Source organism: Nelumbo nucifera, chromosome 3 (assembly GCF_055504915.1).
Source record: "Nelumbo nucifera cultivar China Antique chromosome 3, China Antique-T2T, whole genome shotgun sequence".
NCBI lineage: Eukaryota > Viridiplantae > Streptophyta > Magnoliopsida > Proteales > Nelumbonaceae > Nelumbo > Nelumbo nucifera.
The window spans coordinates 77,501,551-77,516,731 of record NC_142651.1 but is presented as its reverse complement, the minus strand read 5'-3'; the positions used below and the strand labels follow the sequence as shown (position 1 = coordinate 77,516,731).

Sequence of the window (15,181 nt, the reverse complement as noted above, 5' to 3'; positions counted from 1 at the left end):
TGCCTGATTTCATTCATCCAGTCCTACTAACGTCATTATCAATGCAACAACATTTCAAATTTCAAACTAGCCAGCTTAAATGAGTGAATAGGGAGGCTGTTTTTTGGGCTAGTTTTTAATATTTTTCTTTGCATTCCCTGTGTTTTCTGTTTTTGGGGAGCTAAGTTATTTTATCTCCCCCTTTGTATACTTATTCCCTCTCTTCTCTTAATTTAATGAAAATGATGTTATTGATCAAAAAAAAAAAATGAGTACCAATAATTTGGCCTGCTGTGTGGACCAAATCAGATTTTTATTACTACCAGTAATAAAGAAGAAATTGAAAGCGTATTTAAAGTAAATGACAAAACCATTGACCAGTCTAAGGGGGTTTAGGGATAGGGAACATAGTGTTGAAGAATGTAGCCATTCTAGGGAAGTGGCTATGGAGATGGCCCCGAGAGAGAGAGAGAGATTATGGCATGAGGTGGTGGCAAGCATTCATGGTTATGTAGGAAATGGTTGGGATTCCGGGATATCTCGCTGAGCTACCCTTACTACACATTGGAAGGCTATATATGGTATTCTCCCTCGCTTCCTCAGATTCATCAGGTATGATGCTAGTTCTGGTAATGCTATTATGATTTGGGAGGATATTTGGGTGGGTACTCAACTCCTCAAAGATTGTTTCCCCTCGCTCTATTCCCTTTCCCTTCACAAACATGAGTCAGTTGAAACTTTTTCTCCCGAGCCCGTTAAACCCCTTATCTTTAAACTGGGACTTTGGGTTTCGTAGAGGGTTAAGGGATGGTGAGTCGAGTTGTGTTATTGAGCTAATTCATTTACTAGAATCTGTTTGCTTGGACCCCACTTCTTCTGATCAAAGGGTTTGGACTCCTCTTCCAAAAGGTACTTTTACTTGCTCTTCTTTTCTAAAATCCCTTGGTTCTAACCTCATTTCCCAAGGATTCCCTGTCAAAGAAGTCTGGGCGCGACCTATTCTCCCAAAAATTGCTATATTTTGCTGGGAAGTCTTTTATGGGAAAATCAATACTTTGGAAAACTTACAGAAAAAGAGACCCTCTCTTTGTCTTTCCCCAAATTGGTGTTCCTTGTGTAAGGCTGAGAATGAGGACTGTTTCCATTTGCTGATCTCCTGTTCCTTTGCTACAACTATATGGAGGTGGAGCCTTTGTTTATTTGGAGGTAGGTGGTCTATGCCTTCTGATTTAAGCTCGTTATTCAACCCATCTGTCTTTGTTTGGCACACTAGAAGAGGTAAGGTCATGTGGAAATGTGTCAGGGCAGCCACTTTGTGGACTCTTTGGGAGGAAAGAAATGCAAGAATTTTCTTATAGAAGGAAAGAAGGTTAGATGAAATGAAGGATTGTATCCTAACAAGAGCAATCCATTGGCTGAAAACTGTGGATATCTTTGATGGCTTCTCCTTTGATGACTTGTGGAGGAATTGGCTAGTAATAACTAAGACTTCAACAAAGAAGGATAGAATTCTGTCAGAATGGGTTCCGCCTTTGGAAGGTGTCATCAAGCTGAACTTTGATGGAAGCAGCCAAGGCAACCTCGGGCCTTCAGGTATAGGGGGTATCCTGAGAAATAAGGACAGCAACATAATTTCTCTATTCTCAGGACCGGTGGGAGTGGGGGATTCCACAAGGGCAGAAATCCTTGCTGCATTACATGGAATTCAGATCGCCAACCAGCTTGGGGTGGAGCATCTCCTAGTTGAAGGGGATTCTCAGGTGGTAACAAGGTGGCTCCTAAACTTGGATACCACCATTTGGGGCTACAAAGATCTCATAAAAAATGTAAAGTGGTTAACCAACAGTATGAGAGTTAAGGTAAAATGGGTTAGTAGGTCTGCTAATTCTTTGGCTGATGCTTTAGCCAAATAGGGGGTTTCTAGGGAAGATCTTTTTTGTGCTTCTTTGTAAGTTGTTATTAATTTGGAAATCTGTACTTAACTAGCCCGAAGAGGTTGAAACTCGTGCCTTTCCTTGGGGACTTTGTACTATTGTCTATTGTTGATTAATAAAATTATTTCAATTATCAAAAAAAAAAAACCATTGACCAGTCTAAGTATTTCGTGGAAGTCATTTACCACTTTGTTTGAACTGTAAGTTCATCTCAAGAAATTGGAGATAATTTATACATAGAAGGAAACCATTGCTCCGACACTCTCAAAACTTTCCATGAATGTCAGTATAGTAACCACTTGGGACTTTTTTATCCCATTCAATATAAAAGACAAGAAAAAGAAAAGGAAGAAAAAAAAGAAAGGAAAGGGAAAGAAAAATAAAGAAAGAAAGAGAAAAAAGGAAAAGAGAAGGAAAGAGACGGGGAAATGTTGTTCAACCAAGACATATTGATTGTTTTCTTCTTCTTGACAAGGTGCCCCTATCTCCTAGGCTTGCCTTGGTGCCTCACAGCCTTGAAAACTATGCGTTATTTGTGAAAGTGCCACTGATGCAATTCAAGTTCATGCCCCGAGAAGCACCATATCATTTTAAAGCAAGTGGGCCTAATTTGAACTCACTAAAGGGCTTTCAACAGCTATTTTGGTTAGTGGGTTTCCAACAACTAGTTCATTAAAAGCTCCAACAACTTGTAATAGCTAGTTTCTCATTTAATGCTCTAACAACTAGTTTTGCATTTAATACTCCAATAGCTGGTTTCTCATTTAATGTTCAAACAAGTAGTTTTATTCTCTATATTAAGCCTTATAATCTCAAGCTAGAGGCATCAAGTTCTTTCCTTTGTTTTGAGAATCCTAGTGCTTTCTTTGAGAGTTGAGAGAGTCCTTTCTTTGGGTGAATGAGTCCTCTCTTCTTTGGGTGAGTGAATCCCCAACCCCTTTGAGTTAGTGAGTCTCCAACCTTGTTGTCTCATATTGTAAGCTATCTTTGATTAATGAAGTTCCATTCAATTCTCTTCTTTTTTTTCCTATTTCTTTGAGCAAATTTCTTTCACATTCTCTCTTCATTTTTGAGCTGCATCAGCCACTCAACATGGCACACCAAGTTGGCATTTGCTGAGTCCATGGAGTGAAGGATTGTAACAATTTGGCAAAGGGATTAGGGACTCTCATGATAAACATTTTTCTGAGTTTTTTTTTTTGACTTTTTTCTGAATAGTAAAAGTGAACTATCTTGCAATTTCCACCCCGAACCATGGTCAAAGGCATTACTTCTTTGCTAGTGTGTGCATGTTGTAAGTTTGTAACTATTAAGCCAGCATATGGGTTGGTACATAGTTTAAAATGTTTATAAATTTCCTAATATTTCCTTGGAGGCATGCACATATTTCCATTTCCATGGGTACCGACACGAAATATTACTGGAATCAGCAATTTGACATATTCCTCAATGAAAGCTGCTAGTGCTATGTGGAGTACAAGAGATAGTATTATAACATAAGTTGGTAACAATGTTTTAGATATGTGGAGTATTAGTGTTATTGCCCACCTAATAGACATGATTACCATTTTAAGTCAGCTTGAAATTCTTTTCAAGCATGAAGTTAAATCTTAGTTTTTATTGTATAAAAAATTATTTGATCGACCTATTAGAATTGTTTGCACTTTATATGAGTTAAATTTTGCTTGAACTTACTCTATCATGTAGTTTTGATGATTTGGAACAAGATAATAATGTAAAAGGACCCACCTATTCATCTTTTATCATTACATAAAATAGCATTCTATATTTTTGCATACTTCACAAAGTTTGCACCATGTCTAATTTTTACAATATTTCCATACAATGTTTCCGACATTTCTGACTTGTTTTCTGTATTTGGATGACGGGTATTTTCATTGACACTGACATTTTAAACCTTGGTTTGGTAAAGTTTACCAATTAATTATTAAGGAATTGTAAATGTTAATCAAAATTCTCTTTTATAATGCTACATATTGGTAATCCATTCTTTCATGGACATGCATTTTGCTTTTGACAATAGTTGGTTTACAACCTACAGTATATGTGATGCAGCTAGCAGTTCTAGCTGGGGATTTTCTGCTTTCAAGAGCTTGTGTGGCATTGGCTTCATTGAAAAACACTGAGGTATGCTTTTAGCTTGAACTTTGTTTCTTGAGCTGTGTTGTACTTTGAGCGAGGTGGTTGTAACTTTAATGGTTAGAGTTATGTTTTTCTCATTGAATGGATCTTAGAACTATGCACGAAAATCTCATCCTTGTGTATTTAACCATTTTAGTACAATTTTTTAAATAGTCTTGTTCACATAATTTTAGTTATCAAACAATAGAAAATCTCAATGGGGCACCTAAAATTGTAAAATTTGGGCTATAGACATTTAAGGCACATTATACTTTAGTTGAATTGTTCATTGCATCATTATCCCATAGAGACATTGATGATTGTTGGTGCTGCTTAGAGCTAGACTATAGTTCAGGGGCTTTTTATGCTGGCCTCCATTTGTTTTTGCATATTTCTTCCATCTTGTCACGCTTTTACACTTATTTTTTGAGCAAAGGTAAAGTAATTTACATAGTTTTCAAGGCGCCAAGGCGAGGCTAGGCGACCATAGGGCGCCCGGGCGCCTAGCGTTGCCTAGGCGTTGGAATTTTAAAATGTTAATTTTCTTGAGTTTTTACTTCATCTATGCTTTTCTAAGCTATTTTATTGGTTTTGTGTGCTAACTAGCAAGCATGTACACTAACTATTAACTCTATAAATCATTCAAATGAGTATAAATTTCATATAACTAGCAAGTATGTACACTAACTATTAACTGAAAAAAAAGTGCAGGAACGAGGAAGGGAGGAGAGGAGTATATGGGCGGAAGAAGAAGAGGTATAGGGGATTAGGGGCAGGGAGGAGTATAGGCCCCCTGTTTTTTCCATGGTTTTTAAAACCGACCCGGTGACTGAACCGGTAGGGGTCCAGTTAGACCCGAACGGCCCGTTCTGACAAAAAAATAAAAAAATTAAAAAAATTGAAAAACAGTCAAAACCATTCGAACGGTTAACCAGCTGGTTCAGTGGTTTTCTGACCAAAATCAACGGTTTTGGGGGAAACGGAACTGGTCAGGTGACCGGTTCCCGGTTTTTCCGGTCTGGTCCGGTTTTGAAAACCATGGTTTTTTCAAAAAATAAAGGGACTGAGACTATCGACTGATAACAGTCAGGGGCGGAGCCCCTTTTTTTTCAAAAGAAGAAGAAGAAGAAGAAGAACAGGAGCTGTGGAGGAAGGGAGGAGTATAGGGGCGGAGCCCCTGTTTTTTGGAAAAAAAAGCAAAAAATGACTGAAGCTGAGAAGAAGCTGGGCTGGAATAAGAAGAAGAAGAACTTACTTGCTGAAGCTGATGTGTGATGGAGTTGGGCTGGGGCATGAAGTCTTCGGTTTTCCTCCCTCTCCAATCGAACCGAAAAAACCCTTATGTTATGCATAAATAAAAGAAAAAGGCTTTGTATTGTTGTCTTAATAATAAAATGATAGCATGTAAACGATTTTATTTTAAAAGAATAAAACATCTAATAAAATATCAAAATAATAAATTAAAAAAAATTTCTTAGATGTATGTAGGCACCCACTTAAGTCTCTGGGCAGGCGCCTAGTATACAAAATCCAGGGCGTTTTGGCAAGGCGACCATGGAAAACCACCTAGTCGCCTAGGCGTCACCTTGACAACTATGGTAATTTATATTAATCACAAGAGAAACTTTTACAACTGGGGCTGTACATTAGGAATGTACAAAGCCAAAGATACATCACAAAAAAAAAAAAAAAAAAAATCCTTGACTGCTTATATAAAGATTATCAAAGAAGAAAAAAGAACTGTAGTTTTTCTTAAAAAAGTTTATGGTTTGCCAATTCAAATAACTTTTCTAGAGACTTCACTCTTCTAATTATTTGGCTTTGGTAAATGGCTTGGTAAAAGACTTCTTTCAAGCTAGAAGGGACATAGACAACAGGATCCCTTATCTCCCTTTCTCTTTACTTATGTGGCGGATGTTTTTAGTTAAATAATTTCAAGAGCAGATAGTAGGCAATTGATCAAGGGTTGAAGAGTTGGGAGAGACAATGTGGTGGTTATTCACTCCAGTTTGAGAATGATATTATTGTTTTCTGTGAAGGGGGTGATGAGCAATAGGTGAGAAATATGAAAAAGGGGTAGTGGAGCTTTTTGAGAGGATGCCTAACTTGAAAGTAAGCCTTGATAAGAGCTGCCTAGTTGGGGTCAATATGGAGGAAAGATTACTAGGACACTTTGCTGGAATGCTGGGCTATACACTTGTCTCTTGGGCTTTGAACTACCTAGGGCTTTCCTTAGGAGCCAACCTGAGGGAGAAGAATAGGTTTTGGAGATTGGATCCCAATTCTAGAAAGGTTCTCTAAGAAGCTTGTAGTTTGAAAATGAAACTATATCTCCTTGGAGGATGGAGTAACTCTCATTCAGTCCACTATTATCAAAGAAAAAACAGAAAAAAACAGAGAGAAGGTCAGGCTGGCAGCTCCAGTTCTTATATTTATATTTAGTGACATACAATAAAGGTGAAAAGACACTTATGCCCTTGCAGCACATTATGTAAGAAATATAATCAATCCCCCTCAATTTGGAGCATAGATGTCTATCATGCCCAACTTGTCACAATGGTCATTGTGCCGCAAGTGATGAAGTCCCTGTGTAAACACATCTGCAAGTGGCTCCTTGGAACTAACATATGGTGTGCATGGTGTGCACACTTCTCCACTTTCTAGCCTTTCCATAACAAAGTGTTTATCCACTTCTTTGTCCTTTGTTCTATCATGGAGCACCAGATTGGCTGCAATACTAATGGCAGCTTTGTTGTCACAATAAAGTGACATAGGACCATCCCCACCAAACCCCAACTCATTCAACATGTTTTTTATCCACAAGGTTTCTTCAATTCCATGAGACATGGCCCTGTACTCAGCCTCTGCACTGGATCTGGCCACAACACTCTGCTTTTTACTCCTCCAGCTGACCAAGTTACATCCTACAATGGTGCAGTACCCACTGATGGACTTTCTGTCATCAATTGACCCAACCCAATCAGCATCTGTGTAAACTGATAGGTGAGTTCTGTGAATAGGTTTTTGTTCTATAACATGCCCATTGGACTTGAAGTGTGGACAAGCACAAGTCCACCCATACCTTGTGCTGATATTTAATTAATTATAATTGGGGAGATGAGGATTAATACTAGACCACTTGGTCAAACAGGCTTTGATACCACATTATCAAAGAAAAAATAGAAAAAAAAAAGAGGAAGAAAGGAGGGAGAAGGAGAAGAGAAGAGAAGAATTGATTGAGAGCCAAAAAAGATTGACCCGGTGGCTCCAGTTCTTATATTTATATGTTGTAGTGACTTTACAATAAAGGTAAAAAGACACTTATGCCCTTGTGGCACATAAAGTAGGAAATTCAACATTCACCTTGGCTAATCTCCTTGTTTATTCATTTTTTTTGAGAAGGTAAAGTAACATTTTATTGATGAGAGAAGATACAATACAACAGCAACATAGTGGAAAAACACCAGGAGAATTATCATATTACAAAGTCCAAATGGAGTGGGATTCAAGAAGTTGAAAAACATTCTGGTTTTTAAATTCTGAAATTACAGATAACCAGGAAGCAAGTCTATTGACAGCAGTCTTAAGCAGGTCTTTAGGAGCTCTAGCTTTGTTGCAGAAGACGCGACTGTTCCTTTCAGACCAAACATAAACCAGGATAACTGCAGGAATTGTTTCTCAGACCAGCTTCCCTTTCTTACTCAGACCAGAAAGCTTCCAACTACACAGCACCTCCTTTACAGATCGAGGCATAACCCAGCTGATGCCGGCTGATTTAATGAAATGCTCCCATAACTTAGCAGACACTAGGGGTGAGCAAACGGTTTGTTCGGTTTAAAACTGAACCGAACAAACCGAATTTTTAGAAACCGAAATATGAAATGTGGCAACCGAACCGAAACCGAATTTAGGTTAAATCGAACAAACCGAACCGAATTTATTTTTCGGTTAATTCGGTTTTTTCGATTAAAACCGAAAATAGCAAAAACTGAGAAAATGACACAAAATTGCAAAATGAGAGAAGAAGAAAAAGAAAAAAAAAATAATAATAAATATTACATAACTGAGAGTAAGAGGCTTCGACAACCGACTTGCTTCTCGCTGTTGCCGTCTCTGGAGTATGAGACTATGAGGTTGTTGCTTTGGAGTTCAGAAAGAGGGAACTGGAAAAGTGGGAAGACAGTCAGATGCCAGACCAAACACAGACAGAGCACGACACAGACTTGGAGAGGAAGACTCTTAGCACAACACAGAACTGGGAAAATGGGAAGACAATCAACTCGCTGTTCGCCATTGCTGTTGCTGGAGTATGAGTTGTTGCTTCGGAAAGAGGAAACTGAGAAGTGGGAAGACAGTCAGACGCCAGTCGCCAGACACAGAGACTTGGAGAGGAATACTTATGCTCGTCGAGAAACGTTTGCTTACCCCTAATATTAATGGTTTTCCATTGCTCCTCTGGAAACCTCCTTTGGGAGTAAATGCAGAAACCTTTTTCGGGTATGCAATTATTACTTTCAGTGCTCATAACTAGTGAGAGAGAAGATAAAAATAGGGTGTACTAATGGCTTTTCTCTTTGATGGGACCGAATTTTTGTAGAGCAACTATATACGTGCATTGTGCCATATCCCTTGTTGAAACTTGGAAGATCATTTAACAATGTATTGACGGAAAGGACCCTTAAAGGGGTAGCTCACTTCAGTTTCCCAAATACGACAGAAAACATGATAGAGTGATGACGGGACATCCCACCTAGTTAGTCAGACGCATTCAATGCTTCTCAAGTCTCTGGTTTTGGTGGGCCTAAACAAAAAGGGTTTTAGTATAATTACTAATATACCCTTATAATTATCGATTATTTTGGTTAATCGAAATGCAAAATACTCCAATCGAAACCAAAAACCGAATATTAAAGAACCGAAACCGAACCGAATGCACCGAAACCAAAATTTTGGTTCAGTTATTCGGTTTAAACCGAACTATGCTCACCCCTAGCAGACACGGGGCAATGAATGGAAAGATGATCACCAGATTCATGAACCAAGGCACATAGTCCACAGTTCAGATCAGGAATCTGAATCCCGTGCCTAATCAGATTAGTTCTAGACGAACATTTGTCTAGATCCAGTACCCAAACCAGAAAATTTGCCTTAGAGGGACAAGTAGAGACCCAAATCTGCTTGCTAGGGAATTCCACATTAGAACCTTGACTTAGTTTTTCAGCCATAGATTTAACTGAGAAACAACCATCACCACTCCATTTCCACTTCCATTCACCTTCCATATCAACAGAAACATGCTGATTCTGCAATAGCTGTAATAACTCCAGCAGCTGCTCCAGCTCCCAGTCATGGAGGTTCCTTCTAAAGAGGGGACACCAAACAGCACACCCCTCCTACTACTCAAAGGAGTCAAAGATTGATGCATCAGGGGAGGAGGCACATCGACAGAGGTTAGGGAAGACCTCAGCCAGGGTCCATGGGGGAGTTCAAACATCAGGGGTCCTTTCAGAATTTCAGCCTCTTTCAATCTCCAACCTTATATTCCAGACTTTCTGAAAAAGAGAGGAAGCTTTTCGTAATACCTTTCCACAAGGAACAGCCCCACGTCTAAAGAGGGTTCAAAGATCTCCAGTTACCCCAATCCACACCATATTTAGCAGAAACAAGAGACCTCCACCATGCATCCCTTTCAGAACCGAATCTCCAAATCCCTTTCAGAACCAACAAGAGACCTCCACCAGCAACAAGAGACCCCCACATTGTACTGATTTGGTGCCATACTATCTTAGTACGCATTTACCAATTTGACACCGAATGGTACCCACCCATCCTAGTACGTATTTACCAATTTAGTGAAGTAGATGAGATTTACTTGGTTTCTAATAAGGCAAGCAATGCCACTATGGGAGGGTAACCAAAAGTGTAACTATGGTTTTCACATGTAACTATTGTGTCATTCTTTATCAAACAGTATTACACATCTATGATGGTTTTCACTTGTTCTCAAATTTGAAATTAACCCTTTAATCCCATCTTGGTAAATTTTTGCCAAGTTGGTACATATGGCACCATATTTTCCAAATAGCTATTAAGGAGATGGTGTACACACAATAACCAACACCATTATGTCATCGTCCTTGAGTTAATTGTAATGAAACATATTATCAAAATGAGGATGTCCATGCTCTCCCCAATGAACTTAGCCAACACCCTAGATCTTTCTTGATAAATTTTACCAAGATAACAGTTAGGGCATGCAATGCCACTATAGGAGGGTAACCAAAATATAACATCACCATACCTATTATATCATTCTTTCTTTAGCAAACAATACTACATATTTGTAATGGTTTTCGCGTGTCTTCAAATTTAAAGTTAACCTATTAATTCCATCTTGGTAAATTTTTACCAAATTGGCTCATATGGTTCTTGTTGCCAAATGGCCATTAAGGAGAGGTGAACACAATAATCAACACTATTATGTTGTTGTCCTTGAGTTAATTGCCATGAAACATACTATCCAAGTGACGATGGTCATGACCTCCCCAATAAATTTAGCCAACATCTTGGGCCCATCTTAGTAAATTTTACCAGGATGACACTTACGTCATATACGACCATTATGGGAGGGCAATCAAAGTGTAACTAACACAATTATGTCTAATATATCTTTGATTCAATATTAAACAAAATTAAACATTTGTTATTGGCTTTCACATGTCCTCGCATTTCTAATTAGCCCCTTAGTCCCAACTTGGTAAAGTTTTATCAAGTTGGCAAATATAGCCCCTTGTTGCCAATGGAAAGTAAGGAGAAGGTGAGCACATAATAAGTGACATTATTATGTCATTGTTGATGAGAACAATACTAGGATGGGTGGGTACCATTTGGTGCCAAATTGGTAAATGCATACTAAGATAGTATGGCACCAAATCAATGCAATGTGTTCTCACTCATACCTGTTGTAATGTGTAGTGGCCTGTGGCCTAGTAGGGGCATTTCTGCCCTTTCCTCTTGTATTTCTTATGAGCTGTTGCCCTAAGTATAAATACTAACTTAGGCGCCTCCAGCTCTAGTATTCAGAATACATTCTTCTCTTTTCTCTCTTCTCTCTTCTCTGTCGAACTACATGGTATCAGAGCATCTCTGATCTGGGCGCAAGCTTCTCTTCTCGGATCATGATTTCTTTCCTTTTCTGGAAATCTATTTTTTCTCAGATCGTGGTTTCTTCTTCTGGGCGCAACCTTCAGTCCCTGATTTTTTTTCTTTCTTCTCTCTTGGTTGCTGTACCAAGGAGAAGGGTGTGGTGGCAGCCAAGTGCAGTAAAAGATCTCTCCAGATCTGTGGTGGCAACCGAATGAGATCTTTCTAGATTTGTTGTGGCAACCGAACGCAGTAAGGTGTCTTCTGGGTTTGTGGTGGCAGCCAAATGCACCAGAACTTGATTTTCTGAGGGTTTTTCTATGTGCTGTGGGTCGTGGAAGACAGGTATGCACTGTTACATTCATATGTAAACCTTTGACCACTGTGAATGTCACAGTTTTGAGGATTGTAGGGGCTGGTGGTCTCCTCCTGTAAACCGAGGTGTTTCAACTAAGAGTTATTACCTACAGTACTGTTAACCATTCTTTGGAGGCTCCTATTTTTTTTTTTTAGACAAAACCCTCTATATCAGATTCGGTTTTTGAAAAAAACAGCAGTAGATTTTCTGTGAAAATGGCTACTGAGGATTCAGCAACCTCTAGTATTACTTCCCAGCAAGGAAACTTAAATGGGGGGATGGACGGCCTGAATTTCTCTGTCTATTACCCCCTTTGATGGTCTGAACTATCTGGAATGGTCCAAAGGCATCAAACTTTATGTTACAGCTAGGGGGAAGGCTGGTTATATAAGTGGAAAAATAAAAGAACCAAAGTCTGGTACTGCTGAACATGATCGATGGGATCAAGAAAACAACATGGTTAGGCTCCAAGTTACCTCATGTAAGGAAAAATTTCATATGGGCTGACACAACCTATGAAATTTGGGAACAAGCCAAGGCAACCTATTCTGATCAGAGGAACTTTGCCAAGATTTATCAACTTCAAGCATAATCATCTACATGTAAGCAAGGGGACCATAGCCTATCTACATACTACTCAGCCCTTACATTTGTCTGGAAGGAACTGGACTATTATCAGACCATTGACTATAGGAATGATGAAGATGCAAAGGACTATAAAAAACTTGTCTCCCAACAGCGGGTTTTTGCTTTCTTGCATGGGTTGAATCCGGCTTATGAGCCTCTCTTGGTGCAAATTTTGGGAAGTAGGGAACTTCCTTCAGTTTAGGAAGTATATGCTCTAATCCAATCTGAAGAGAGCAGAAAAAATCTCATGAATGTTTGTGAGGGGGAGCAATTTGTTGCCCTAGCTGCAAGAGGGGGTAACATAGGAATGAAAAAGGGGGAACCGAAGAAAGGTAAAGATAAAGACAATGTGGTGTACTCACTGCCAAAAGCCTAGACACACTCGAGAAACCTGTTGGGAGTTAGTGGGGAAGCCCAAGTGAGCAACCAAAAATCAAGACATTTCAAAGAAGCCTCCTCAGAAGAAATTTACTTCTGCAAATCTGGCCACACAAGACTATCAGCAAAATAATCAGACTATTGTGTTTACCTAAGAACATCCTAGTGGTTCTGATCCCAAGGAAGACATCATCAACTCCTTTAGAGATCATTTGGAATTGTATGGTAGGACACTCGGGCAAATAGATAGGTCGGTTCCTATACCTTCTACCTCATTCGCTTCTACATCAGGTAAAGGTGCTTTTGCATTTCATGTGTGTACCTCTGCTCCCGAGTCACCTTGGGTCATTGACTCAGGATCATCAAACCATATGACTGGTAAGTCCAATCTTTTTCAGACCTACACTCTTCTCTCTAGAAGGGATAAAGTGAGACTTGCTGATGGGTCTCTATCCACCATTGCTGGCCAGGGATCTTTATCCCTTCCTGATGGCCTTGTCTTATCCAATACCCTTAGGCTCATGTATAGGTAGCCTGAACATCCTCACCCAATGGGTTTTTGTCTCCCCACACACCCTCTCCCATTGGACTAGATGAAATAACGCCCTTGCATATTTCTTGCTCCTTTTGTCTATATTCTTACAACTTCCTCTTGGATGACAGAATAAATAGCAATTTGAAATCTGGTTGTCTTCTCATTCTTACCCCAACCAAGGTTTAAAATGTCGATGTTGATGGAAATGTCGCTTACCAAAATATAGGACATATGTCGGAAATGTCGAGGGGAAATATTGTAAAAATTAGAGACATTGTGGAAATATTATGAAATATGTGGAAATATGCAATGTTATTTTATAAAATGATAAAAGAAGCATTAATACATATTTCTAGACTATTATCTTATTCCCAACCAATATATAAAACTAAGAAGCTAAGATCAATAACAAATTAGTAAATGACGATTTACTGATTTATTATGCATTTTGATGTTTTTACAAGGTTATCCGATATTTTCTTTTCTTCTTTTTAATTCTGATTTATTATAAATTCTAATATATTTATTTCGCACTAGTAAATAGAAATACATTTATTCTGATTTTTTTAAATATTAAAGTTAGAATACATCATGTTTTATAAATTTAATAAACTGATTCTCCTTTTTGTAGTATTAAGATTATGATAAATTCTGATTTCTTATAAAACTTAATGAATTTATTATGATTTTTAATACTAAATTTATAATAAATTATGATTTAGTATAAAATTTAATAAATTTATTGTCATTTTTTATATTAAATTTAGAATATAATTTATTATAAAATTTAATAAACATTTTCTGATTTTAATAAATATTTTAAAAATACTAACTAGTTAATATTTTATTACTTGAAAAATATTTATGTTTTATATTATAAAGTAATTAATTTATTCTTTTGTTTTTATTTTTTGTTAATTCTTTTTTTTTTTAAATATTTTATTTGAAATATTAAATAGAAATTATTAATGGAATAATTTATATTAATATACTGTATTATATTAATATAATATACTAATATATTATATTATTAATGTACATTAATTGACATCCTATCGACTCTTGTTGACATAATAGGAAAAACTGTCTTTTTTTTGGTTATTTGGACTGATTTGGTTGACATTTCCGAAATATAGGAAATGTCAACCGAAATAATGTAATTTTTATATTACCATCCATTTTCATGTCGGTGAGTCTCAACATCGACATATGTCGGGCAACATTAGCAAAATTTCGCGACATTTAAAACCATGACCCCAACTTCCAATTCCCAACTTTAAGTAGCCCATTGCTGGATTTCGGCAATCAACATGCACTAACATACTGTACCCACCAAAAAGGACTCCAAGATTTTCTTTTTCACCTCCAGGTAAAAGCACCTTCTCTCCACCTTCAATGCTACTTTGCCTCCCATCATCCAGGATTTTCTTCTCACTGCATGAGCAAATGTGGTTCCCTTCCGACTACCAAGACTGTCTCCTCTGTCTCATCTGTTAATCCCTTTTCTCTCCTCATTAAACCATACTCTCCCTTTTCTAATCCCTTCTACCCGCATCCCTTCCATAAAAAAACTCCTAAACACTTCAATTTGCCGGTACTTTAGAGGAAATACTTTTCCATCATCTCTTACTGGACCTTCATACAATACCTCTATGCCATTCTCGTTATACCATTCAGAAGTTTACCTTTCTCCACCAGATACAATGCAGGTGTGAAATCCCATTGGAGCAAAAAAGTAAAGGTGGAAAAGAAAAAAAAAAGAACTTGTCATTATCCTGATGCAGTACTTTGAAAGGCATGCCTCAGGGGTGCTTAGGCTCATGGAGGAGGCTATGAGTCTCATTTTGTGGCTTACACGTTGCCTGAACCCAGGTGCACCGGTAGAGAAGCTATTTTTATTGGGATCTGTTCTTTATGGGTAGGTGGCTCTGTGCTTTTCTGATTCTATGGTACAACTGTTCATTTTTTCTGCCTTGAGGTCTTGCGGCTCCCTCCCCCACTTTCTTCTTTTTTTGGGGAGTAGATGCTTGATCTTCTATTCTTTTTTTTTCTGTTTTTTTTTTCTTTCATTTTAATGTATTTTAA

At 38.0% G+C, this 15,181-nt stretch overlaps 1 protein-coding gene across 4 annotated transcripts in view; it reads left to right on the top strand.

The window, feature by feature from the left end:
* GPS1 (geranyl diphosphate synthase 1) overlaps positions 1-15,181 on the top strand; it is a 48,847-nt gene that overhangs the window by 13,595 nt on the left and 20,071 nt on the right. For all 4 annotated transcript variants that reach the window (XM_010276753.3, XM_088900781.1, XM_010276754.2 and 1 more), the window contains one exon: positions 3,990-4,061. In XM_010276753.3, the coding sequence (XP_010275055.1) occupies positions 3,990-4,061 (72 nt within the window). The remainder of the gene's footprint in view (positions 1-3,989; positions 4,062-15,181) is intronic.